General features: G+C 41.9%; 2 protein-coding genes across 2 annotated transcripts in view; both read right to left on the reverse strand.

The window, feature by feature from the left end:
• Nucleotides 1–14,058, reverse strand: part of ank3b (ankyrin 3b) — a 142,692-nt gene extending 128,634 nt beyond the window's left edge. Inside the window, exon 1 of the mRNA XM_073489344.1 lies at nt 13,803–14,058. Within this exon, the coding sequence (XP_073345445.1) occupies nt 13,803–13,838 (36 nt within the window). The 5' untranslated portion in view covers nt 13,839–14,058. The remainder of the gene's footprint in view (nt 1–13,802) is intronic.
• A 2,647-nt stretch (nt 14,059–16,705) lies between these two features.
• Nucleotides 16,706–26,005, reverse strand: acsl5 (acyl-CoA synthetase long chain family member 5). Its single transcript, XM_073490278.1, has 21 exons — nt 25,937–26,005; nt 24,019–24,178; nt 23,783–23,894; nt 23,320–23,384; nt 23,123–23,224; nt 22,944–23,043; nt 22,423–22,601; nt 22,244–22,276; nt 22,095–22,146; nt 21,670–21,743; nt 21,502–21,579; nt 21,247–21,381; nt 20,994–21,128; nt 20,802–20,897; nt 20,455–20,527; nt 19,860–19,948; nt 19,253–19,369; nt 18,268–18,411; nt 18,092–18,193; nt 17,573–17,644; nt 16,706–16,859 (listed from the first exon to the last, which is right to left on the reverse strand). Exons 2-21 carry the CDS (start codon nt 24,172–24,174, stop codon nt 16,725–16,727), a joined length of 2,049 nt encoding a protein of 682 aa, XP_073346379.1. The 5' UTR covers nt 24,175–24,178; nt 25,937–26,005; the 3' UTR covers nt 16,706–16,724.
• Nucleotides 26,006–27,288: the final 1,283 nt, after the last annotated feature.

Here is a 27,288-nt window from a genome sequence, read left to right on the forward strand (position 1 = left end):
CTCACACCCACTTTCACACACACACACACACACACACACACACACACACACACACACACACACACACACTCTCACAGACACACACACACATACACACACAGGAGGAGAGGAGCCAACGAGGCTGCCCGGCTGGAGCGATGGAGAGACGAACATTCTCGCTCTTTCTCGTCGTCTCGGTTCGTTTCTTTTTTTTCTTCCTGCTTCTCACACACACACACACACACACACACTCACACACACACACACACACACACACACACGCTTCACTTCTACCTGTCTGTGGCTCCGGTCGCCTCCCACACGGCTCCACAAGTGAGAGCAAGAGCAGCAAGCAAACTACGGGGGCTTGAGTATTAATAGCAATCAATATCAGCCCATCAGCATGTTACTGTGTGGAGAGAGAGAAGATGGTGTGATTCCTCAACAGGTTAAAAGAGGCAGGAAATACAGATTAATCTTGAGTTTATGTTTGGAATGCAGCCCGACTGATACTGGATATTCGGGGCCAATGCCAATACTGATATTAGAGTGTAAAAAAAATGTAAATATGGATATATCAGCAGATATTCTTACACTTTGAACACTTGAAACAAAGTTACTTAATCGATACAGGATGTTTTATAGTTTAACAAGAAACTTTATCATCCAAAATGACATCAGTGCACTGAAACAGTCAACATCACTGCGAATTTAATGATTTTAAATTTCTCCAAGCATCTTTTTCTGCGTAACGTTCTGTAAAAAGATATCATGTCGGCCAGCATACATGTACAAGCCGATACTGATACATCTGTGATAGGTCGATATTATTGGACAACCGATATATCGGCCGGGCTCTAGTTTGGAAATGCGTATTTATTATTGTTTTGTTTCATATCATCATTTTAAACCCTTAAAAAACAGTGAAGCTAACGTTAGCTCAAGCAGCTACAGTGTTGAGCATAGATGCACAATGAGACCTGGATACAGTGTCGGAGGCATTTAGCCAAGAAGTGCGACTTCCCGCGTAAAATATTACAATAAAGATCGTCTGCATATCTTCGGCATAGAGCAGTGCACTAGAGACTTCTGCTGGTCGAACATGATGGTGATAAAATTATTTAATCGTGCAGCGCTACTACACTTTCCAAACGTTATCTGACAGAATGGATCAAACTCTGAAAGTGAATCGAGTCATTTTGCGGAGGCTCAAAAAATGTTTAAACTGTTTTACAGCTGCTTCTTTCACAATGTAAGCTTATGGTCAGAAGTGTTTTTGAGCTCCTGTCTGTCACGTGATGTTGTAATTACACAGTTTGGCCACTATTGCTGTTTTTCCACCAGCGCTTTTGGCTGCGCCGAGTCAAACCGGGCCACACCCATTTGCTCCTTCATCACCAGTTCTACTTATGTTTTACCGTAACAAGTCCCGTCTCCCCCTAAAATCGATACTCAACTCACATCTCTGCAGGAAACCTGAGAGAAAGACGTTTTTGAGAATCAGTGTGTTCGGCTCTCTGTACTTCTGTAGCTTTTAACTCAAATCTCTTTAGTTTCTCTTGTCCTGTTTGTACTTCAGCTGTGTTTTACTGTTTGGTCCTGTTCGCTCTCAGCTGTTTCTGGATGCTGGATAAACAACAAGCGTGTAAATCGCAAGTTTCATCACGATACGAATCATATCTTTGGACAACGATACGATATTTGCTGATATCACAATGTCTGCCACGATACGATTCGATTGGATACAGAGGGCAGCGATCGATATGAGCCGATATGATATTCCCATTTAACACAATCAGTTACATTTATATCAACTCACAAAAAACAACAAAAATATAATTTGACAACTTTATTACTAAACTCTTCAGTGGAAATATTATTTTATCAATGGCTCCAGACATTAAAATGGAAAACAATCTATTATTTTTTATAAAAAGAAAGCACTGTTTAGAAAGGAGCTGAGCGTGGACGTAAACGCTGACACAGAATTTCAAAATAAAGGCATATCTTAACGATGGCGGCTATATGAATCGATGTTTTCACTTTGCATCGATGCCACTGGATCGTTGATCACTGAAATCAATATATCGATCCAGATCCATGTGTCGTTAAACCCCTAATAAACAACAGTGCTGTGCTTGTACACTCTACAGATGCTCAGATAATTTGTCCTCTCAGCTTATAACAGCAACACTTTCAGACTTAAAAGCTCCTGATGAACCACAGACTCTCCCTCAGGCTGTGTGAAGAAAGCTGTCTGACATCAAGTTGTCTCCTCTTCACAGATCTCTTTCTGATTTCCTCTCAGGGAGGACACGGGACATGGACTACCTGCGGAGGACGAGTCTGTACATTTATGTGGAAAGTGAAGGGGAGAGTGATGGATTCCTGTTGGCCAAGCGGCATTAAAATGCCTCAACGGCCTCCCTCCCCCCGTCACACCTCCCTCTGCCTCCCCCCCTTATCAATAATGAACAAAGAGAGGATAACCCCCTGGTGGCAGATCACTGTGGATTATTGCTCTTTGTGTGCGAGTGTGTGTTGTGAGTGGATTAAGCCAATGTGAGCCAGTTTGCCCAGTACAATTATAACTGTATCATCCATTGAGAAGGGCAGGGGATTCAAGGATTGTATTCAGGGCTATTCATTATTGTTGATCTCTGTAGAGAAGGGCACCCGCACTCACTGCAAAGCCATGAACACACACACACACACACACACACTTTGAGTAACAAGGCAGAAATAAGCCACAGCGTGAGGCGTCAACACAAAAATAAGCCCTTTAAAAGTCAGTAAAATGTCACGAGTCACATTTCACCTGATATTAAGAGTCGATGTTAATCACTGCTTTATGCTCTGTCAGTGTCGCTGTTAATGGAGAGAGAGAGACGAGCTTTTCAAGTTTTTTACTGTCACGCTTCCTGTTCGAACTGAAGAAGCCACACTGACACCTGGTGGCTACGGCCCGCAATGACACCAACAACCATCTGGAGTCACAGTACATCGACTTAAATGATGCAACACTTTGCATTGCATTTATTTTCCCATGCATTGAAACTTTATTTTAAAATTAAGTATATTTCATTGTTTTATATTAAATGTAAATGTGTTTACCACACTGAACAACCAAGTTAGATAACTAATGTCTCTTTTATCATCTGATTAATTAATTCCCTCTCTCTCTACGGTTGTACATCGATCTCCCTCCCTCTTGTGGACGACCAGGGCCACGAAAATCTCTGTCAGCGTAACTGAGACGTTAATATATCCTAACTGTGCGTTATCGGCTTCATGCTGCGACGCTGTGAAGCTTTCTTGTTTTGTGGACTATGAAACATCACCTGACTTCCCATCAGCACAAAGTTGAGCAGATACTGATAGTGACTGTTGCTTTAATTGTCCTAAAAAACGTTGTTGCTCTCTGGAAATATATCTTGAACATGAGCTCATGCTGCACTTTTAGGTGTGAGCATAAAATCATCCTGCCCTTCTGCTCCTCCTGTCCCTCTCTTAAATCTTCTGCTTTAACAGGAATTACATCATGTGAAAGAAGGAAAACATGTCTTTAAACATACATGACAGCTTGAACAGTTATTCTCCACGTTTTAAGGAGATTATTTAGCCAAAAATCTCTTTATTAATGTGTTCAATTTCAGATTGTGTATCAACAGACACTGTACAGTCTCCTGCTCACATCCGCCTCCCTCCCGTCCTCTTCTTCTAGCCCTGTCTCTCTGATGTGTCTCCTCATCTTACAGCCTGAATCCAATATGACAACCTCACACACACACACACACACACACACACACACACACACACAATAATGTGCCTCCCAAATTGGTTACATCCATGCACCCAGAGGTAACACAACACTTTTATGGCTAATATTCTCTTTCAGTCAGCCATTAAAGGCGTACTGGAAGAGGGAGAGGCTATACAACCCCACAGCGAGGCCTCCATAACTGTAAATTATGGAGGAGAGGTGGTTACAGGAGATAGAGGCTGGCGAGCACCGGTGGTTTGATAATGGGACCAGAACAATCAGTAAACAGCGTATTTAAATGATTATGGAAATGTTTCGATGGAGGCAGAAGAGACAACCGTTCTCTCTCTCAGCGCGAGAGGAGACAGATGGGACGGATCAGAGAGGAGAGAGACAGTAAAGAAGAAAGCCGGCGTCTATATTTAGCTGCATGTTTACACTGTGAGATCTGTACGTTACATTCCTCACTGCAGCCGCGACTCTCGTGTGCAAGTTCACAGCAGACAGACACAGTGACGCTCTCATGTGCCGCTCGGTCAGAGAGAGGGGTGTGAACTTTGACCCCAGCATTTCAAAGATGACTGGTGTGCGAGTGCCTGGAGATTTTCCCAAATCAACGATTATTCTACTTTCATTTCACGACAAATGTCACGATAAAAACGGTCACATCTGAAATTTGAATGGGTAAAAGAAATTGTGCATGAAAGTTTAGCTCACGTTTCATCATCTGGCTGATATCCAGCATGTTGTGCATTTTGTGACACGTACAAACTTAGACGAATCTGTGGTTTGCAGATGATAACTGAAAATATTCGCAGTTTCCGTAATAAACATCTAAAAGCAACATTCTTAATTTGTGTCAGTTTATGGCTCCTTGATGTAAAACATTTTGAGACCCTGACACAGCTCTGAGCCCCCGCCATGTTTTTGTGAGTACTGGAGGGTTGTACGAGGGTTGTACGAGGGTTGTACGAGTGTGTGAGAGCCTGCAAATGTCAGGTGTGGTTCTGCGCTGAAGCCTCAGATTTGTCTTCGAGTGCCTCTGAGATAGCAGCCCAACTAGCCGAGGGTTTGTTGTGACATAGATGCTGATGTGAGCTGATGAGCTCACAGGCTACGATTACAAAGACGACTTGAACTCTGTTATACTGTAAATCACAACTCTGCCATGTTCTTTGTTTTCCAGCACTTTCTGTATTTTGTAACACTTCTTCTGAGACATGTAGGTCGACTACTACTACAGTATCACATCTCGTACATCCCGTTTCCCAAAATTCCTCCTGATGAACGCCGGAGCACAGGTGTGAACTTGTCTCGTGCAGCAGGAAGGTTGTGAAATCCAGCAATAAAAATAGTCAGAGGAATACTGGCACTGTAAAATCATTTCACAGCCCTCAGGATAAGAGCTGTAATGCCACCTGTATGTTGCAGATGATAATCAGATTATAAAAAGACACAAATCAAAGCAACAATCTCACAAAAAGGAAACAAAATGTGACTTTCTTTAAACAGGTTTCTCCGTCTCTGCAGCGTCTCTGCAGCGTCTCTGGTCGGCTGACGTCGAGGAATGTCGACTGCACCACAGCTGCCTGATAAGATCAGCGTTTCATGTAAACCGTCTTCTCTAACATCGAGTCACAATCTGCCCTCCTGAAATCTGTTTGTCAGTGGTCTCATATCTGACTTCTTTTATTTCACCTCTCTTGTTCACTTCTCTCCTATGTCATCACTTAACATCACCTCCCAAAGAAGATAGTGGCCTCGCACAACCGATTAGACGAAGCAGAACTGAATGAAAAATGAAAGCGCTCGTGTGCCCTAACTATCAGTGATCCTCTCTGCATATTAATGATATCTCGATAATGACCAGCCAGGAGGAAATGAGCCTGATTTCATGCCTGTTTTGCCAAAGCAGTGCCATGGCGATAGATGGATCCCCATGGAAACAACCATAATGTGGCATGATTTCACCATGACAACGCCATAAACTGTGAGAATCCCATTGGGTGAACCAATCGGGGGGTCTGGAGAGGAAGTTTGGCACGACCACCATGATTTCACAATCAGTGCAGCTACTAGTTTCACAGAAAACATTCAGAGTTTGACCCACTTTCTTCTGGAGTCATTTGAGGGTCAACGTGGACGTAGGTGGACTGAAAATGCACAGATGCCGGGAGTCCAAGGTAACCTGGGGTGAGATGTGTAAAGGATACATACACACAAAAACATGCATATCACATTTTTTAAAACATAAACTGGTCAATTTAGATGTACGGCTACTTCGGACCAGGCGTTTTTTAATAGGTAACTGCAAAGATTAAATGGACATGAAATAGACCAGTTTCACTAATTTGCTTAGTTTTTGCAGGCTATTATTTTGGATTTATAAATTTAATCATTTATTTTATATGTATTCGAGCCGTCATTTTACCCCTTTAATCTGTATCAGCCCCAAAAACTGCACATCTGTCAGGCTTTAAGTAAAATAATAGGAAATTAAAACGATACAGGCTTTTACATGGCGCTCCAACACATTCTGCGTACGGTCGCCTCAGCACTACAGTATCAAACATAGAGTAACATTAGTGAACCTCCCATGAGGTGCTGAGGTTAAGAGTGTCAGATGAAAAAGGTTAACTAAAACTCGTAAAGTGAAAGAGGCTCATTTACACAGACAAGAAGGATTCCCTCACACACACACACAGACACAAACACCACCACTGACAAAGAGCAGACACACAAAGAGACAGACTTTCCAACCTCCCGTTGATTTACAATCCGTCTTTGTCTCGGGTCCCAGCGCGCTCACACAATGCTAATGGCAGCTAAAAAGGACGCGGTTCCACGCCTAAAATGGTCTCATCGCCAACAGTGAGCCGCCCGGTGACAGGAGAAGAGCTGGAAAGTTGGATCCTGACTCACTTTCTACCACGAGCTGCTTCCCCTGCCCCCCATCTTTGATTTGTACACAACCATTATTTCATCATAAAGTCATGAGGAGTTTGAAGCCTCGTCTGCGACTACTAGACAAATATACGATGCTTGGACCGCCTCTGCGGCCTGGTAACATCGGTTTATTTACTCCACAGCTCTGGGAGCAGTGGAGGCCTTGATGATTTCAGTGCGTTTTAACTCCAGACACACGGCTGCTTGTCTGGTTACATCAGTCCACACAACAAATCACATTTTTATGTAAGACAGAAAGAAAGCCAGAGAAGCAAAGCCTGCGGATAATCAACAGATACGGAGAAGCAGACAGAGAAGATAAAGAAAGGGAAAGTAAGGCGATGGAGATGGAGGAGGGCAGCCGACATGAAAACCTGGCCTCAGGCAGTAAGTGAGCGTCAGATAAGAGAAGAAGTGACACTCGAGGAGAATAAAAGAATCGTCACACCAGCATGTATGACACTTTAAGATCAAAACGCACTTTGTGGGAACAACTGCGATCAGTGGATTCGACTGAATCAACTCCATGTGATACAGCAGTCACAAGCGAAGAGGCCAGTCAGTCCATCAGAGGAGGTTGTCGGATGACCGAATGGCTTCAGAAGCCGTGATTGGTTATTTGTGTATAATTCATTTATTTATTTTATGAATCTCTTCCAGGAGAGACCGTCTCAAAATGTGTGCCATCGTCCCCACATTTAAATGATACTGAGTCTTTTCTTTATCCACGACAATCAGCTTTTAACCTAGTTAGTTCCCAAAACTTAACCAGGTATTTTAGTTCCCTTAAGCTAACCAAGTATTTTAGTTCCCTAAAGCTAACCAAGTATTTTAGTTCCCTAAACTTAACCAGGTATTTTAGTGCCCTAATCCTAACCAAGTATTTCAAGATCACTAAACTCAACAAAGTATTTTAGTTCCCTACACTTCTGCATCACTTCTCTCCTTCTGTCCTGACCCGACATTAGTCCTGAATGACGAACCCGTTCAAGGGAACATTCACCAGCGTCAGACGGACTTTAAGCACCAGAGAAGAGGGTCAGCTGACACACACTGATCCATTCATAGATACATAAGAGCAGCTCAGAATACATCCCATACTGTACTGTCGAACACCCTGGTGTCAGTCAGTGCTATGACCCTGCATGTAGTGTTTGAGAGTGTGTGTGTTTGTGTGTGTGTGTGGGAGTGTGTGTGAGATCGGTCTCTCGGTCCTGACACACTGGCGCTCATTCATTCATCGATCCATTCTTTGCAGATGTGCAGACAGTAACAGTCATGATGCTGCTCTTTCAATATAATCTCAAATCCCGAGTCTAATTCCTGAAATGTTGCTGCAACATCATCTAATCTTCTGTAGAAGTCATTTTTGAAAAACGGTCAACATTAGTTAAGTAACTGGGCTAAAACATGCAGCTTTAAACCTTTCAAAATAAAGGCACGGTGTCACTTTTTAGTGTCTAAATTGCATAACAATTGCATAATTGCACAACCATGTCCAGTGACCTACCTGGAGCTTTGCCTGTACTGACATGATTATTGTTTCTGCAGAATCTCTTATTGTCCTTTCGACCCGCGGTGTCATAAATTCAAAATAGGGCTCAGGAGTTGAGATATTGAACATAACTTGCAGCCGCTACAGCACACGTTTCAGTTACAAGTGAGATATATAATGAGTTTAATCTACAGCAGTATACTTTAAATAGTTTACCACCTGCGATTATAAAAGTAGCAGTGCACCTTTTTTTGAATTAACCAAGTTTTGTTAGTGTGCAGATAAATTTCTTTGGAATGAAAACCTTCCTGATTTCGTCAATAATTAACAGCTGAAGTCGACTTTAGTGCAGCCAACACATGAAATAACCCAGGTTAATTATTGCTGTCTGACTCTCATCTGATCTTTTATGAGCTCTTTTTACTGGCGCAGGTAGAATAAAAGACTCGACTCTGACGGAGACTCTCTGAAGTTTTGCTTTGTTGTCACTAATAATCTTCTAACTAAATCTGATGATGCAGGGATCAGCTACAGGCTCTTAGTTTAGACATGCTGTCTCATGAGGGCGTTTGTCAACACCTACACATAATATAAAACCTGTATTTCCTCATGTCTTCGAACCAAATGTCATTCCTGTTTATTTTCTGGGAGGGATATTTATCAGACATGTTGCAAATTACTGTCAGGGGTGAGAAATGTCGTGACACCGGAGTATTTACAGCAACGTCAGATGTAAATGAGCTCAACCGCATGTTTTCTGATCTGCATAAAGATACGCCGTTTTGATAAACTGTGAATTTACAGTATTGTTTCGTTGACGCACAATGCTAAGCTAACCTTCAGAGCTTTGTTGTCCCTCTTCAGAGAGTGTTTGTTGAACGGATCCCACGAGAAGCTGACGAGATGTGAGCTGAAGCCTCAAACGTTAATCAGTTTTAAGAGTTGGATTAATAATCAACAACTGTGACTCGTGCTGGAAACTCATGCCAGGGTCGGATCAGAGTGTAAACAACCACAACCACCACACCAAGCTGGTGCTGAAACAACCTGTCAATCAACACAAAATGACAACAAACCTCTCAGCGAGGAGTTTACTGAGCGACATGACAAACATCCACGGCCTCACGCCTCTCAAAGGTGACGATGTATTGATTATTTCTAGTTTTACATGAAAGTAAACGTAACATCTTTGGGTTTTGGACTCTTTTGGACAAACTATGATAATCATCTTTCATCGATTTAGCTTGTAAACACTCTCATGTGTCCACAGAGTGAGTTTTGTAATGATTAATAACGACTGAGAGGTCACAGGACACACAAAAGGTTACCCTCGTCTGCTTAATCATTCTGCCGTTTGTATTAATTTATACTGCGCGAGTCTTTTCATTATACTGAGAACAGTCTAGTGGAGCTGAGTCAGCACGCCGCTGCGTGAGGGCAGCGAGCTGACTGATCCCCTGGCTCTCAGTCAGTGCGGGCTATTGTAGTGAGTAAACATGACCTCAGTTGTAATGAGGTGATGTCAAGTCACTGAGCTGGTGTTTGTTTGTGGAGGAGATGATCATATATATATAGTGTTTTATATAAACATGATGCGGGGATATACATCATGTTGGCAGCATTAGCATGTATCTGCACTACAGGGTGAATGTGTAAAATGTCTGTTAGCATGTGTGTGTGTGTGTGTGTGTGTGTGTGTGTGTGTGTGTGTGTGTGTGTGCTGGTCTGTGACTAGCTGAGCCAGACACACAGCAGGCCGTGGTGAGACAGACCAGAGCCCGTGACAACTGAATGGCAGCGATTGACAAAGACTCACAGATAGAAGGGAGGATGTCAGTATATGAAGTCTTAGGAGGATATTTACTGACTTAATGTTTGCAGCTGTGTTTCAACCAACTCTAAAAACATGTTTTTAAAAGTAAATGAAGTTAGATATCTAAGCACTTGCTGGGAGGTGGTCAGGTGCTTAGTGGGCGAACAAACGGCCGGACTTTGACACAAGAGTCCGGCAGCAGAAGGGTCAGGGAACCATCCTGGTTTTGGTTAAATGTTAATTAACACCTAGTGTCTGGTGCTTCAAGTCACTGCAGACCTGATCGTTCCCTAACGAGTCCAAAAATAGAGGAAGCTATCGTAGCTTGTTAGCTGTGTTACACTGTCAGCTTTTATGTCATCTCGATAAGAAAGGTTTGCAGACAGTTCTGAGAGCGGAGTCACTGCTACAAATATGTCTTTTTGATAAACTGCGCTCAGCTTTGTTTGTTTTAATTTGTCTCTTCGAGTTAATCTTCTGATAAAGATGATTCTTTTATTTTGGCGTTTTAAATCCTGGTGTGTGTGCCGACACTGGAGCTGGACCAATTAATCATCCAGACCAAGAGTTAGCTCAGTGCAGATGTAAAGGGACTGACATACGACGGCTGGTAAGCAACATGAAATTGCAGTAAAGAAATGAGGATGGAAACAGTGTCTACATGACACAGTTTGTGCACAAGAGAGCAACAGTTGACTTTTAAACTGGAAAATCTCCCTCTTGGAGAACATCGTGGTCATGATCCTTATTACAACGTATGTAAATTACATGTAAATGTATTTCCATGTTTAAAAAAGACAATCTATCAGCCAGTTAGAGATGCAACGAGTAGTGGAATATTGATTAGTTATCTGGCATCTGTTCTGAAAACCAATTAATCAACTGTTTTTAAAGCAAAAATCCCAAATATTGTGGCTCCAACTGCTCAAATATGATGAGCTGATGCTTTTCTTTGTATTGATACAAGATAATAAAGTGAATATCTTTGGGTTTTAGACTATTGGTCCGACAGAACAAAGCATCTGAAGACGTCACCCTGGGCAGTTTTTGTTTTTTCCTCACATTTGACTGAAAATGATTAATTTATTATTCAAGAAAACAATACGTCGATCAAATCGAGGATGGAATTATTCACATATATTGGTATTTGACCTAAAACATCTCGTATTGATCAGGCTATAGCGGTAACAAAATGTTGACTATGACACTGTCATACCAATCCACTAGAGGACAGCGTGTGATTGTGACGGTTTGCTGCGCTAACGTGAGAAAAGTACACATTTTCAGGCGGGGGTAGTTATTTTAACCCAAACCATGAACTTCTCCTCAACCTAACCAAGTAGTTTTGGTGCTAACTTGACCACGAAATGAGATTGTGTTGCCTTGTCTAACCAGACCAACAACATAAACATGACACCAATAAAAAAGATAATGTTTGAACATCTTGATACGTGAGGACCGACAACTCCGACCCAAAACACACATACATGTTTGTAATCAGCTGTCATTTGCACTGTGATTTAAAGGAAAATCCACTTCCTAATTTCTTCCTCATACTTTGATGTTGTGCCCTTTTCTGTCCTGCACACACTCCGCTCTGCAGGTGTAGCGTGATCACTGCGGTGTCCATTTGCTTTTGACCAGGACTTAGGTGGAGTCTGTTTGCTCTGCCACAATAAACCTCCCGCACAGCGTCCTGACAACAGGCAGTTATCCCCACCACCACTGAGGAAACTGAACCGCCCCTCCATTTCACCATTTCAAGCTGTGGTCAACCATTAATGGGACAGATGGGAGGAAACCAAAGACAAACAAGGCTGGAACAACACAGATCGACAGGCACAGACGGACAGAAATCATCATATACACCAGTTAGGCGACGTCAGGCGAGGCGCAAACAAGCTGCAAACTTTAATTACAACGACGCTGGAGGAATGACAAACAAATCTAAAGCTGTTCATGTTCACATTAGAAGGAGGAGACGATCTTCTGCGGTCGCTCCTCGTTTGATGTCAGCCGCTGCACAGATTATTTCCTGGTCTGACAAAACAATGCAGTCCGTCAAGTTCTTCTCCACTACCTGCCAAAGTCGCTCATAAACATGAGTATATTGTTTACGGCACCAGAACATAAGTGTGGACGGGTAGAAATATCTGTTGTTCAGCTCCGAGTGCATCGTTCTGATCCGTTTTCTCAATATTCTGCCTTTAAATGCTCAGAAAGCAAAGATGCAAAACACAACACAGAAATACCCAGAAAGAAGGGAAGACACCTGTGCAGACAGACAGGCATTTTGATATCTGCAGACCGGTCCTGACATGTTATTGATGATCCGGTCTGATAACAGCGCCTGCTCATAGCTCAATCCTGCAGTTAAAACTCTTCCACTGGATCAGGGTCAAGGTCTGGGTCTGGTGAGAAGGATTCATGTTCAGTAGCTGCAGACGGTGAAATTAGTCACCTCAGATGCACCGCTGATATACAGCGAACCAAAAAGAAACATGGTGCTCCTTCAGGATGTTGTCAGTGCATTTTCAGTTAATAGCGAGACCATGCAACGTTTAATGTTTTGATTTGATCCAATCCAGATCAATACAATTTGGAATTAATGCATAATTAATGAAATACACATCTCAAGACAGTCTGAAGAGTTTTCTCACAGTGTTTTATACCATACAGGACTGAATGGAGATCAATGGCTGCCTGTAATGGTGCGTTTCATTATTTACTTATACATGGACTGTTTTCTGGATTAAGTGATTAATTGCTTATTTGAGAAAAAAATGAGAATCAGAATTCTCCAGATGCAAAGTTATTCATATTACTCGTTTTGTCCAATTAGCAGTCTGAAAAACCCAGAAGATATTTAACTTCCTGTATGTAAAGATGATAAAAAACTGCAAATATTCACATTTAAGAACCTGGAACCACAACAGGAATCAAACTTTGTCAGTTTTGTTCAAAAAGGGCACCGTTTAAATGACTTTGGAAACAATAATAGTAAAAGTTTGACTGTTTCAACAGTTTCCTTTCCTACAGGAATGAATGGAAGTCAATGGTTGCTTGTATTTGTGGGGAAAAGTCAGTTTTATTATTGACTTATCCACAAACTGTTTTCTGGATTAAGCGATTCATTATTTTGTCCATGAAATCAGAATTCAACAGAGGCAAAGTTACTTAGTTAATATTCAACAATAATAGCAAACGTTTCACCGTGTCAACAGTTTTTCTGCCCTGTAGGAATGAATGGAGGTCAATGGTGCTTATTGACATTTTAAAGCTGCGACACACATTCAAAACAGCGAGCAGAAACGTTACGTGTGGGCTAAAACTAAGTTAACGAAAACACACTGATGATGTGCTCCATTAATTCCAGTGGATACACAACTTTCTCTCTGAGTCAGTATCAACATGAAATATGTGCTCAGGTGAAGACAGACTGTGTCAGCATGGAGTCAAGTGAAAGTTAAATCTCCTGACTTACATGAAAGCGGCTCTGTGATGTGAATGAAACAAAAAAACAACAACTTAAAACACAACTACACATCTGCAGCTGACAGCTGGAGGGGCTGCACGCGCTGAAAACCAAAGTGAAATAACGTCACATGAACACACTCGGGACTATTTCTTCTCTGAGAAAGAGGAAAATAAAAACTTTTAAGGAAACACTCAGGAGCCTGGAGACAAACTCGCTCCTCTGCGTTTATACATTTCACACTCTCACAAGACGAACCAGCGGATGAATCCGGACTTAAAGCCGGTACACCAGCTCCTCTGACCCGCAGCGCACGCGACGGTCCGCTTACCTGCTCTTCGCGGTCACCTGTGGCGGAAGAAGCCATGTTGAAGACGAGCAGCTGCTCCGGTTCTCAGGTAAAGTCTGATCGCAGGAGTTGAGCAGAAAAGCAGATAAATCCTCTCTAATAATCGCGGTGTGGACGCGTGAGAGGAAGGGGGGACATTTGCGGGACAGCTTCACCGGGGAGCGTGGTGCGTTCACGGGGTCTCAGCGCGGGGAGGACGGAGGGGTTCGTCCCGGTGGAAACTCCAGGTGGAGCGGAGCAGGAGGCAGCTGCAGCCCGGAGCGACTCTCGGGGAGGGAGGAGAGCCGACACCAGGGGGCAGCATCCGGCCACACTCACCGAGACATGCTGGAGGCTGTAGTACAGATCACATGACATGCACTTTATACTTGATTACAGTGCTTTTCTACTCCGTTACATTTATCTGACAGCTTTAGTTACTTGTTACTTTTCAGATTACATCTTCTGACACCTTTTCTAGACAGTGGAGGCCATGTTATCTCCATGTTTAGTGATTATAAAGTCATTTTTTTGTGATAAACTGACTGATGAAGTGTTCTCCTACTTCATAAGCTGATCGATCTTATAGACTGTGAAGCTAAACTAAATTAAAGAGGTCATATAGTGCTAATTTTCAGGTTCATACTTTTATTTGGGGGTCCTGGTAGAACAGGTTTACATACTTTAATGATCAAAAAACACATTATTTTTCTCATATGGTGCATCGCTGCAGCATCCCTTTTCACACTGTGTCTTGAACGCTGTGTTTTAGCTACAGAGTGAGACATCTCGCCTCTGTTCAAGCTTTGGTGAGAGTTGCACATGCAAATTACTTAACGGGCAGGATGTAGCCAATCAGAGGCAGAGTAGGAAGGTAGTCTGCTGCAGTAGTAACTGTATGGCTGCTGACTGACTGGAGTGTATATATTTTATAATAAATATATATATTTATATAACACCTGATACATAGTGGCGTTTCAGGCAGTGCAGGAGCAGTGTAACTCCATTTGGCGTGGACTTTTTCACTTTGCAGAACTTTTACATGCACAAAAACGCTTCATAACACAATAAAGGAAAGGCAAAAACCCAAAAAGCATCATATGACATCTTTAAGTAGTTAAAATGGGCTCAATCTACATCTACAGCAGTAAAATGACATTAATGCAGTATTTTCACAGCGTGGTATTCATACTTTTATTTAGGTAAATGATCTGAACACTCAGAGAGAATCATATCTTGTTGATGTTTTCACAAGATGTAAAAAAGGACAAAAAAAGCCATTAACATTAAATAATTAAACTGTTAAATAAATGTAAACTATCAGTGATTTAAATATTTTTTAATTTTAGTCACAATGTAAAACTTATTAATCCACTACTGATGTGAAGCATCATTCGTCTCCATGATGACGTGCAGTGATTCAGCTGAATCCTGCAGCACAGTGAAGCATCAGTGCCTGCAGTGACAGTAATGTAACACAAGAGGGCGATGGACAACAACAGAAACAAATGTAACGCTTCCCATCACACTCAGCTCAAAGTTTAGGTTCATGTGCATGTTTGTCAGGAGCAGTCGTGTGCACTTATGTCGGCTAACACAAACAGAAAATAAGTCACAAAGTGTCATTGTAGTGTGGATGTCTTGTTTTCTCTGCTTCTCCCTCCTTTAAAGTGTTTGACATGTGACATTTACGTCTCATTTTCTGTAATACTGGCTGCATGGTGAACATTTAAAGGGGCATTCCGCTTTAAGATGGGTTCACCTGTCACAAGGAGTGAGGTCCTGCACACATGTACAGACATTTATTAAAACAAAGCTTTTTTGTGTGTTTGACCTTCTGTACACACGGAAACAGAGCTTTTGGAAAACTCCTGCCAGGGTGAAGATATTCAGAAATGCCATTTTCAGTGTTTGTGTAGACAGGACAACCAGGTTTTTTGGCTTGTCTCCTTTGTTTGGCAGGCTACCCTAAGGCTGCCAACGTGGCCTTAGGGTAGAGGTTATTTGCCATCCGTCGCTTTGGTGTGTGCTTGACAGCCTGCGTTTGCGTTTTCATACAGTTGGTGTGGACGGGAATTTTACCTGTGTACGTGTGGACAAGGTGTAAGACTCAACCACATCAAAACAGCTGTATATTTTTGTCTTCCGCGGCTCCTGAGGGAACTTAAAGTGTGAGAAAATACACTGGCCACTTTATTAGGTACACCTGTACAGCTTAAAAAGGGCACTATGTCGTTTGTGAGAAGAAATTCAAACTCAGAATTTTATATTATTTCCATAGCTGAATAAACAAGCTGTTCTCAGAGGAAAATAAGGTCCCCATTTCCTGATTTCTTAATAAAACAGCCCTTTCATAGTTCGTGTTAGTAATGTACTGGGCAGCATTATATTCAGGTGTTTGATATTCTGCCCTCCTCGTGTATAAAGAGGGAGGAAAAAAAATACAAACCTCTCTCATGCAGTCCAGTACAGAACAACCCGTAACAATAAACCTTAAAAATTAGGTAATCTCCTCGACTGTGTGTCCAACAGTGCATAGATCACGATTTTAATAAGATTTTGTGACAAAACATCTGAGGTACATTTCAACACATCCATGAAATGCAGCCAAAGCTTTACTGAAACAGACCTGCTGCTTCAACTGTGGTCAGAGCTTCCCGTCTTCTGGTAAGAGGATGATTCACTCAGGTTTGTAGCCAAACAGTCCGTCCAGCTAACCCCCGGACCGCACCGCATTTATATCCACTCTGCAGGAAGATGACTTTAACAGGATCACATCGTCTGCTGCCAAAACACGCAGCAGAGCTCAAGTGTTTTTATCTGTTATAGGTGTTGAGAGATGCTTCTGCTCAAGAGGTAAATCGATTCATCTAAAGAAAGGAAAAAAAATGACAACGAGCTGGTGGTGTAGGTTCATTTCATTTATTACATGTTCGCGTACAGTTTGTCGATCTGTGGCTGGAAGAGAGTTTTGAGTTCGGCCCTCTTCGCCTTGAGGGTTGGAGTCAACAGGCCGTTCTCGATGGTGAACTGCTCTGGGTGGAGGTAAACGTCTTTCACCTGCAGCAGGAGGGAAGGGGAGGAGATAAAAGTACAGATGGTTAAAAAACAAAGAAAAGGTGTTTGATACACTTTGTTTAGAAGTTTTAAAAAAAAAAAAAAAAGGAACAGTTCACCCTAAAATGATCCTCAATCTCAAGTCCACAAAACATTTCTGGAGCTTCACAGCAAAACAGCATTGCAGCGTTCTCCTAAACAACTAAAGTAGATGGAGATCTACTACTACAGTAATTTATAAGAAAGCTGCAGTGCCGTTTTGCTGTGAAGCTCCAGAAATGTTTTGTGGATTACGAAAACCTCACCCAACTTTCCATCTTCATGGGGGTGAGGAGATAATGACTGAATTGTCATTTGAGGGAACTGTTCCTTTAAACCTCTGCGCCTACTGCCCTAATAGGACAGTGGGTGTGAAGAGGACAGAAGGGGGATTTGGGGTGAGGATAGGAAATCTGCAAAGTTGCTCATTTCGACCACTAGAGGGCGAACTGAGTCAGGTTTGGTAAAAATGAGACTGAAGATCTTTGCTCAAATTTAAAAAAAAAAAAATGACAGTTCAAGGAGAGCAGAAACTTGCAGGGGAAAAAAAGTAACTTTACCTGATTTGACAAGTTTCTTTAATATCAGAAATTTTGATTGCTGCACAGTTACTAATAACTACAAGTTCCCTTGATAGAGTTGTTGATTCATTTGAGGAATTCACGAAGAGTCGTTACCTGCTCGAAGGACTTGAGTCCTGCTTCTTTGCCGAGTTTGGTCATGTCTGAAAGAATCGCCTTTTTAACCTCCTGTAAACAAAAATAAAAAACCATTAGAAGCGTTCCAACATTCAGCTGCTCTACTTTCAATATTCATTTTGATTTTCAGACATCTTATGAGTTTAACAGCGAGCATGTTGGCAGGTCCAGCTGGCGTCTTGTGTGTTAATGATCATGTTTGTTTGATCATAGTTTTTACTGGAGCTCAGGTAGAAAAAGTCGTCTTGAGGAGACAATCCGCTGTATCATTCACACACTGGATAGAAAAACCACCAACATCTGGCTTTTGTATTCAATGGGAACAATTGTAATTCAGTCCTGTGTGAAATGTCTCTGCAGTAGTTTGTGTTTATTGGCTGTGATTGAAACATGACATCTGGGTGCACACACTAATTTTTGCCGTGCCCAAAAGATCTGCTCACGGTTTGTTTGTTTTCTACAGTTAGAGACGCTGTGAGAGGATCAGACAAACATTACCGTGTTTTTGCAGAGCTCTTCGATGGAGCCTTGGCAGCTCAGAGTCTTTGCTAACCCAGGCAGGACTTCAGGGTCAGGGACCACAATTGCAACCAGGCAAGACTACAGACACAGAAGAGGATTAATCAGAGGAAGCAGGAAGCATTTTATACGCACAGATGCTGGTTTTATCATACCTGTAGACTGTCTCCATGCACAAATACTTGGGCCACAGGTCCGCTGCGTACATAGACGTTCTCAATCTTCTCTGGTGCGATGTATTCTCCCTGAGCCAGCTTGAAGATGTTCTTCTTCCGGTCAACAATCTTCAGAACTCCACTCTGTGCACAAAAACAGCCAGAATGCAGAAATGGCTTAAGACTTTTTGTCAAAGTGAAAACTGGAGGAAAATAGACCTTCCAGCATGAACAGCTGTGGTTTTGTTTAGATGAGCGTGAGAAATGTTTAGATGTCCACAGCCTCCTAAAACTAAAGATTGAGTGCAGGTGCGTAAACCAGTAGTTTTAATATTTGAGGGGACAGCTAGCCTGGGTCTGTCCGGCGGTAACATGACCCACCTACCAGCACCTTTAAAGCTCACCAACAAAAAGGTAAGACCAAAGCAAAAATGACAAGATGTGTGTTTACAGGAGGTTTGTGCGCTGGACTGTTTTATCCTGGTTGACTGGCAACGTCAGTGACACGATACTCCAGTAAGTTACAGCTCTAGGCCAAGAAAGAGCCCAACATTCAGTACAATACCCAGTAAAACTACAACATTTAGCACCTTTTTAAGCTTTGAACAGAGCCTAGCTGCTTCTTTCCCTTTCCTTCCAGCCTTTTTGCCGATCTAACCATCTCCATCGTCTTATCCAACTCTTACAAGCAAAGAGCAAGTGCAGTTCTCAAAATCTCAAGCTTTAAAACTGCAACATCTCAGCTGAGAGGTCCTCAAAATTACCCTGTTTTCTCAAAACTGTTTTCCATTGAAAACAAGATTAATTACCAGTCAACCAAATATGACCCGGGGGTCCCATCTGGTGCAAGAGCTTGTGGTTGTACTTGTTTTTGTCCGTGATAAACAACGAGACAATTGCTTGACTCATTTACATATAAAAAATAAAAAGAAAGGGAGAAAAATGACACTGGGGATTTTTCTGTTATCTGGGTTTTGGTTCTTACTGGAAGCCATTTTCCGATGTCTCCAGTGTGGAGCCAACCGTCTTCATCCAGGGCCTCTGCGGTCTTCTCCGGGTCTTTCAAGTATCCTTTGAACACATTTCTACCCTTAATGCAGACCTGAAAGAGACCACCAAGAAACAACAAGTTACATCAGCAGACCCTTAAATTCATCTAAACAAGGTATATTCCTTAAGATTTTAAAAGTGGTACTCTGACCCTTCGTTAAGAATAGTGGGAAACAAAACCAAACGGTGATATCTTTAGTTTGAGGTTTAATTTCATTTAAAAAAAAAAAAACAAACAATTTTAATGCGTCATGAGTAGCTTTGCTCTTCACAAATTGAGCTCAGCAATACACAAAAACAAACAACTCATATCTTCAGCCTGACATGAGGCTCAAGTTGTCTCCCACAGCTAACCGACTCCATGGCAACATTATACTTCCTGTTTACAGCCTCCAAATTATGGGAACTAGTTATAAATACAGCATGATTATCCCTCAAATAAAAAAAGTGACTAAAGTAATGTTTCTTTAACTTTAACTAACTGGGTCAGAACCAGTTTAACACCAATCCTCATCTCACTGGTTCAGTTTCCGTCCTCTTACCTCGCCTTCGCCATTTGAAGCAAAGTAGTTCATTTCTTCAACATCCACCAGCTTCACAATGTTACAAGGCAGCGGCACTCCGACATGCCCTGTGGAAGAAGATCGTGTAAAGAGGATTGATGTTGATAACTCATCTGTACAAGGTCCATCAAAACACCAATCTTCATATGAATCATTTGTCAAAACTGAAATTTATGAAATGCTTAATATGAAGGTAATGTGAGTTACAGGCTGTTGGATGCTTCATCAAAGTACCAATACTGTAAAAATACTGTAAATGTTCTTGATTAAACCCAAATAACTTTTTTTAAATGCATCAGTATCAACACAGACACGAATATAATCCCATTAGATTATTATTACTACTTAGGCCTACATTTTACTTTTGTTGGTTGAGGTGGAGCTCATTTAAATTATTTTGTTGCACCTAATGATTATCGTCATTATACATTAATCTGTTGGATCAGAAAAATATATTCTAAAAATTGTGGCCAATCACAATAACCCAAAACTCGGATATCCTAATGTCTGAGAAGCTAAAGCCATTTTTTATTTATTTAAAATAAAAAAAAACAGTTGAGGTTAAACTACATACCTGAGGTGGCATCTCCCGGTGCGGTGAAGGTGCAGCCGGCTGTGCTCTCCGTCTGGCCATAAGCCTCAAAGATCTACCAGTCAGATCACAAACAGTGGAGTGAGATCAGTGTGACCATGACATGAAGCGATCAATAACAACCGGACACTGTTGTGCAACGACTACTTCCCCAAACACAAACAAGTGTTTTGTTACACTGCAGAGTTCAAACGGCGTTCATGACACTATTTGAGTAAATGTTTCGGAAGATGTCCTGATGTGTAAATATGACACTTGAACACATCACCTGGATCTGGAAACATTTATAAGAAAAAAGGACACACAGAGGGAGGATAACTCTTAATTACCTGGCAACCCAGAGCAGCCCTGAGGAAGCAGAGGACAGATTGAGATATGGGTGCTGCTCCCGTCACCATGACCCGCACTCGTCCCCCCAGAGACTCCTACAGTCAAGATTAAAAAACACATCAACGCTCAGATTATGTTACAGGAAACAGGGAGTCAGAATGTGTTGGGTTCAAAGCGGTGCATTTCAGGACCTGGACTTTGTGGAAGATGAGTTTGTCCCACAGGCTGTTGTTCCTGATGATGCCCTCCCTCACTTCAGCGTACTTCCTCTCCACAGCGAAGTTCAACAACCATTTCTTGAAAGGCGATTTGGCTCCACTCTGGACCTAGTGACGGGATTTTATTTACACAATTTGAGACAAGAAACTGAAAAATGGTTGGTTGATGTTTAAAGCAGGAGAGAGGAAAGAGGGGGCTGTTGTGTCTGAGACAAATATCACTTACTTTGTCGTAGACGCGGTTGAGAAGTCGAGGCACCACTGGGAAAATTGTGGGCTGCAGGGTTTTCATGTCATCTGGCAGCAGTCTGATGTCACCCTGGAAGAATCCCACCTTAGCCCCGGATCCGTACATCACAGTCTGCAAGAAAACAGACGAACCTTTGTTAAATAAAAACACTTCAAAGATATCCTCTTAAGTCTCATTTATAAATACGGAGATTGTAAAGATGCTTTTACGATGAATGAGTCTGGAGCTCACCTGGACGACTCTCTCAAACATGTGCGCTAAAGGCAGGAATGAAATGCTCACATCCTGCGTAGTCGGAACAACTGCCGTCTGTGGGACACAGGCTCAGGTCAGCGACACGTCTCCGACAAATATTTCCCATCAGACGTTAAAAATGACATAATGGTTATTGATTACTACCTCAAAGCCTTTGATGACACCTGCAGCGTCAGAAACCACATTCTCATGGGTCAACATCGCTCCCTTTGGGTTTCCTGAGAAAGATATGATACCATGAGGACAAAATTTCATTTCATGTAACACTTTATAAACACTGACATAAATGTTCAAGTCTATACCAATTTCATACTGGAAGACAATTAAATTCATTAAAGATGGGGTGGGCAAGTCATTTTTATGCAGTTAGCATGCTAAGAAACAAATTTGTATTCAGCGCTCGTATTGGACAAATTACATTTTGACTACACGACAGCCCGAGAAACAAAAGAGGTTAGAGAGGTTATCAGTGTTCATCCTGAATGAGCAGTGATAACTTTTGCTGATCCTGGCCTAGCGAGGAACTGAACTGAAAGATAAAATGCATCCACAGAGAACAAGAAGATTACCTGTAGTTCCACTGGTGAAGCAAACAATACTGAGATCTTCTGGCTTCGGGGGCTGTTGGGACATGAAATCAGAACATCAGAACCTCATGCAGCTTCGTCAGTCACATAAAAATTCGAATCGATTACACGGATATCAGAAACAAACTTACAATTGGCTTTTGAAGATTATTTCTCCCCAGAGCCTGAAGAACAACAAAACACCACATGTTCTCAATCATGTTTGTGCTTCTTCTCACAGTTTTAACTTACAAGTACAGGAATTAAACAATTGTTCATGCTTGAAATGAAGCCAATACAAACACAACTGTTTGTTTTCAGCACGCAATACCTCCACATCCTGCATGGACACGATGTCCACCCCACACTTTCTTCCTCTCTCGACCAACTCCGAGTCGAAAGAGTCCATGATGATGACTGTTTTGAGAACTGGAGTCTGGCCTTTCTCACGGGTCTGCAGCAGAGTTTCGGCCTTGTTTTGATTGTCACACAGTACTGTGGAGATCTCAGCTGAAAGAGGGAAACTTGAGCTGCATTATCAGTAAAAAAAATAAATAAATAAAAAAAAAAAATGGATCATATGAGGCAAGCAGCTGCACTAGATTAAGTTGTATTTGTTGACACCGATTTTGTCCTTCTCGGTTCATTCACAAAGTGAAAAACATGGTTTATAATGAAAAGAACAGATAATGAAAAGGGAAAATGAAGCACCGGTTGAAGGAGCGGTTGTGATAAATAAGTGAAAAGATTAGCGCGCGCACACACACACACACTCTCCCTGTGGGGACCGCTGAGTTTCTGGACTCGGCTCTGTAATTAGCAGCATTATGGTGCAAGAGAAGCTCCAATTACCTTGGTCGATAATGAACACCAGCGCCTCAGGACCGAGGGTGTCGTACAGGGGAACCGCTACCATGGAGTAGGTGTAACAGGCCAGTTCACCAATAATCCACTGCCCATGAAACAGACAGCATTAACATGTTGTTCAAAAACACAAAAACTTAAAAATCTAAAGTAACGTCCACACTCACCTCGGGTCTGTTCTGAGCAAAGATGCCAATAAAAGTGTCCGGGTTCGGCTTCAAGCCCTTGTGCAGGAGCCCTGACCCCAGGTGCTCGGCTCTATCAGACACCTTCACAGAGAGGAAGTGGAGTAAAGGTCAGCTGGAGTTTACTGCAGTTCATCTTCAACATGTTTTTTTTACAGCGTTGTTTCATGACGTTTTACCTGCTTGTACCTGAGCCACTGATACGGCCTTCCTGGTTTTCTGGAGCCCAAACATGGTCCGTTACCTGCAGGTGAGAAATGAGCCCAACATTAAAACTACATGTATTTTAATATATTTAGATGTTTCAGCTGACCTTGATTCCGTTATTTTGTAATTCAAAGATTTAGGGATTTTAGTAAATCTGTCATTGTTTTTGCCTCCTTGTTGAGGGTTGATACCACACATCCCTGTGCATTAAATATGAAGCTACGGCCAGGAGATTGTTAGCTTAGCATACTGTAAACACTGAAAAGGAGAACACAGCTAACCTTATTTCTGTATTTATCTAATCATTTTTTAAGTGCCTTATCTCAGGTGCAATGTTGGCATGACAAATATGTGATTGAGTTTTACGAGTTTCAAATTTTGGTTTTCCAACTCAAACAAAAAAAAAAAAATCTGCAGGGCTTTTCCTTTCATCACCTGACACTTTGAGCCCCCTCTGAAACACCTCATAGAGGGTCTTGGCGTCATTGTAGTAATACGCCATCAGGTTGTTGTTATCCTCCATCAGCGCGGACTTCCTCGCTCCATCCTGAGACATGGAGCAGAATCAATGAGAATCAACAGCAGTCTCGCACTTCACTGAAACCGATAAATACGTTTATGCTTAACGGTCGATCATAAAAGCCTGCGACTGACAGCTTGGCACTCTTTACCTTGATGCCCACAGTTTGACACTTGAGGTCAAAGGGCGGACGGAGGGGACCGGGCCGTGTGTTGAGGTAGAACAGGGTCGCAGCCGCCACGGCCAACAGGGAGATGATGGCCGAGGTCGGGAGAGGGGTGAACAGCAACTGGAGAAGGGAGTCCATGGTGCTGGGAGGCAAAAAATATTAATTTTTTATTAAGATTTCAACACTTTGACCCGGGCTCACTGCTTACAGATAAGTTCAGTCTAAAACTAAACAAAATGGAGACGAAGCCTGGCAAGAACGAGCTCTTTTTGAAGTCTTTTAAGAAATACTGGGGACGGCCGTCCCTAACCCAACAAGTTGCCATAAAACTTCTGTGAGGGGAGTATTTAAGCAGCGTAATCTCCTTGAAAAATGTGCCAAAACAATCAACCGACAAACTACAGTTAATTTGTAATAATCACCCTAGTTTGAGATAACATCACTGGCTCCCTGCATCTTTGAGGATTGATTTCAAAAGTCCTTTTACTTGTTTATAAAGCCTCTTAATTGCTTTGGACTGGCCTACATTCCCAACTCTTTGCTGCTTTATAATCCCCTCAGTCTTAGATCCTTGTCTGCCGTTTATTTAAATACAAACTGTCACACACATTTAGAAAAATCAACATCTTAGTCTTTTTATCTGCACCAAAACTATGGAACTACACCCAAGACTTTTGGAGAAGCAAGAGTAGCTCAGAGTACACTTTTAGTCAACATCGCTTTAAACCAGCTGGTATTGTTTCCATCCGTCACATCTCACTTCATTTTTTCCCCAACATATGCAGTCCTGTTATGCAATCAATTTTAAGTTCCTTGACTCTGCTCTGGATATTGTCTCTAAATAACTTGAGGTCAAAGTCAGTGTTGTGCAACAGTTGCTTCTAATCACATAAGATAGAGTCCAACCAACTAAGAATGTTTGGAACAATGTTTAAGTCTGTTTACAGCGATAGCCAGCTTATCACAATATGTCCATTTACTCGGACTGCCTCTCAGCAGAACTACTGTCAAACTACATTTTCCTTCTTAATAAAACAAAGAAAGTGTTTTTGACCTTTGAGACCTGTTGGTTCATGAGTCATAATTGTGAAGGTTGAGGTCAATTATTTTATGGGAACATGCCAATCATCATCTTATTGGCGAGAAACACGTTTTATGGCGATCGATGGCCCATTAACGGCATTTAAAGCTAAAATTAAAAAATGAAAATTTCAGTCATTATCTACTCGCCTACATGCTGATGGAAAGTCAGGTGAAGTTTAGTAGTTCACAAAACATTTCTGGAGCGTCACAGTGAAATAGTGTTGCAGCATTCTGCTAAACAACTGAAGTAGATGAGGACTCGTTTTAAAAACGGCTCCGTACAGCTCATCTGGCCTCCAGAAGGTCCCAAAATTGATTTGAAAATAAGTTATTTGCACCCTGGAAGCACAGTCGAGCTCCTCAACTCACTTCGAATGTTGTGTACATTAAGGCTTTACAAAAAAAAATGTTGGAAACAACATCTTTTCAAATCAATTCAGGATCTTGGGGCTTCCAGAGACTTTAAATTAGTGTTTAGCTTCTCAGGGCCATTTCATTTAATCCCCCCCCCCATTTGTTTACATTTTTAAAACCTCTACTTCAGTTTTTTAGGACGCTGCTCTGCTGTCAAGCTCCAGAAATTTTTTGTGGACAACGAAACTTCAGACTTTCCATCAGCATGTAGGAGAGGAGACTGACTTTTCATTTTTGGGTGAACCGTTCCTTTAACATGGTACAACATGCATCTGGTGGCAAAACTCAAGTGTACAATCTACATTTTTTTGACAAATCCATTAGTTTGTAAGAATCGACGCTAAAAAACAACTTTTAAAATGAACAATGCTGCTGCCAAATGTCCCCTGTGGCTCTGTCCTACCTGCTGTCGGTCCTCTCAGGTGCGTCACTCTGCTCCCAGGTGACAGGCAGGTAGAGGTGTGTGTGAGTTGTGTGTGCAGCAGATCCTCTTCCTCTGCTCTGAAGGGCGACAAACACAGAATGAGAACTCATAAATAACAGTCAGCCAGAGTTCAGAGGAACCTTTGAACCTTGGCCACCATCACCTCCACTGATAAAAAAAAGAAATGAGCACAGATGTCAAAACTGCTCTGAGCTGTATGTCATAATATTAAAGTGAGTATTGTGTTATTTATTGATCTGATTATGGATGATTTTCCTTTTAAACTGCCAGCGTTACCAACCAATAAATGGCTTAGATTTGAGTCCAGATAGATAAACTTTATCTGAGACGGTGTCAGAGGAGGCCAAGATGCTTCAGCTGGTGAAAGGTCAACAGTCTTATCTGCAGTTTATCATGTTCAAAGTCCTTAAATTGCAGAAACTGAATGCACAACAAACTATTTTCTTTTTTTTAAAAAAGACACTTGAGTATGCACAACTTAAAAATCAGCCCAGACAGCAGAATAAAACATTGGTATTACAGTCTGAGGCTATATGAGCTGACTTTCTTATCAGGGAGGAGGAGGAGGGATGGTGGTGTTGTGACAGCTAAGAGACCACCGTTTGTGACCTCTGCTCACTTCCAGTTTCAACTGACGCAACCGTCGTGACATTTTCCAGCAACAAATTCAAGTATTTTAATTTAAAACACGAGTGCGCCTAGACCCAACAAGACCTTAAAGTCTCACGCCAGCCAAAAATTTTGACAAATAACGTGCACAAAAACACTGAAGATTGTTTGAGAAGCCATAGAAGCCCTTCCAGTGTCTCCAATAAGAGTCATTGGCTCAAGTTTGGTGGTGTCAGAAGAGTAGCGATGGTCCTTTAAAGGAGTAGGGCAGTGTGAAGTGTGTGAGCGATGTAATGTTAAGAAAAGCAAAGTCTCGACATATCTGAAATGCAGAAACTTACAATGCCAAAAAATATTACAGAATAAAAACACAAGACAGTCGAGCCAAACACAAGGAGGCCTAGTCTAAAGTGAGTTAACACAAGATGGAAAATGTAAAACCGATCAGAGAGGAGAACTGAGACAGGCTGAACACTACAGACCAGTTTAATATATCAGAAGTCAGGAAAAGTCTGTTATTAAAAACTCTTATTTAGGTCAGATGCTTGTTATCAATGTCTGTGATTGCACCTTGTATCTGAACACACCGATTAAAGTGAGACAATGCAACATTTTTTGGACAGCAGCCACCATTGGATCGATCATTAGTCACTGGAAGCTAATAAGGGTGCATTTTCCTGCTTATGAAATTAAAGGCTCGG

The sequence above is a fragment of the Pagrus major genome, chromosome 20 (assembly GCF_040436345.1).
Source record: "Pagrus major chromosome 20, Pma_NU_1.0".
Taxonomy (NCBI): Eukaryota; Metazoa; Chordata; class Actinopteri; order Spariformes; family Sparidae; genus Pagrus; species Pagrus major.

Bases quoted from the DNA above. Each gene is read 5' to 3' on its own strand.
- acsl5 (XM_073490278.1), bottom strand. From the start codon at position 24,174: ATGGACTCCCTTCTCCAGTTGCTGTTCACCCCTCTCCCGACCTCGGCC. The intron at 19,370-19,859 runs GTAAGAGGACGG...GGTCTCTTTCAG, and splicing joins CTTCAAATGGCGAAGGCGAG to GTCTGCATTAAGGGTAGAAA. The intron at 16,860-17,572 runs GTAACGACTCTT...CTCCTGCTGCAG, and splicing joins GACTCAAGTCCTTCGAGCAG to GTGAAAGACGTTTACCTCCA.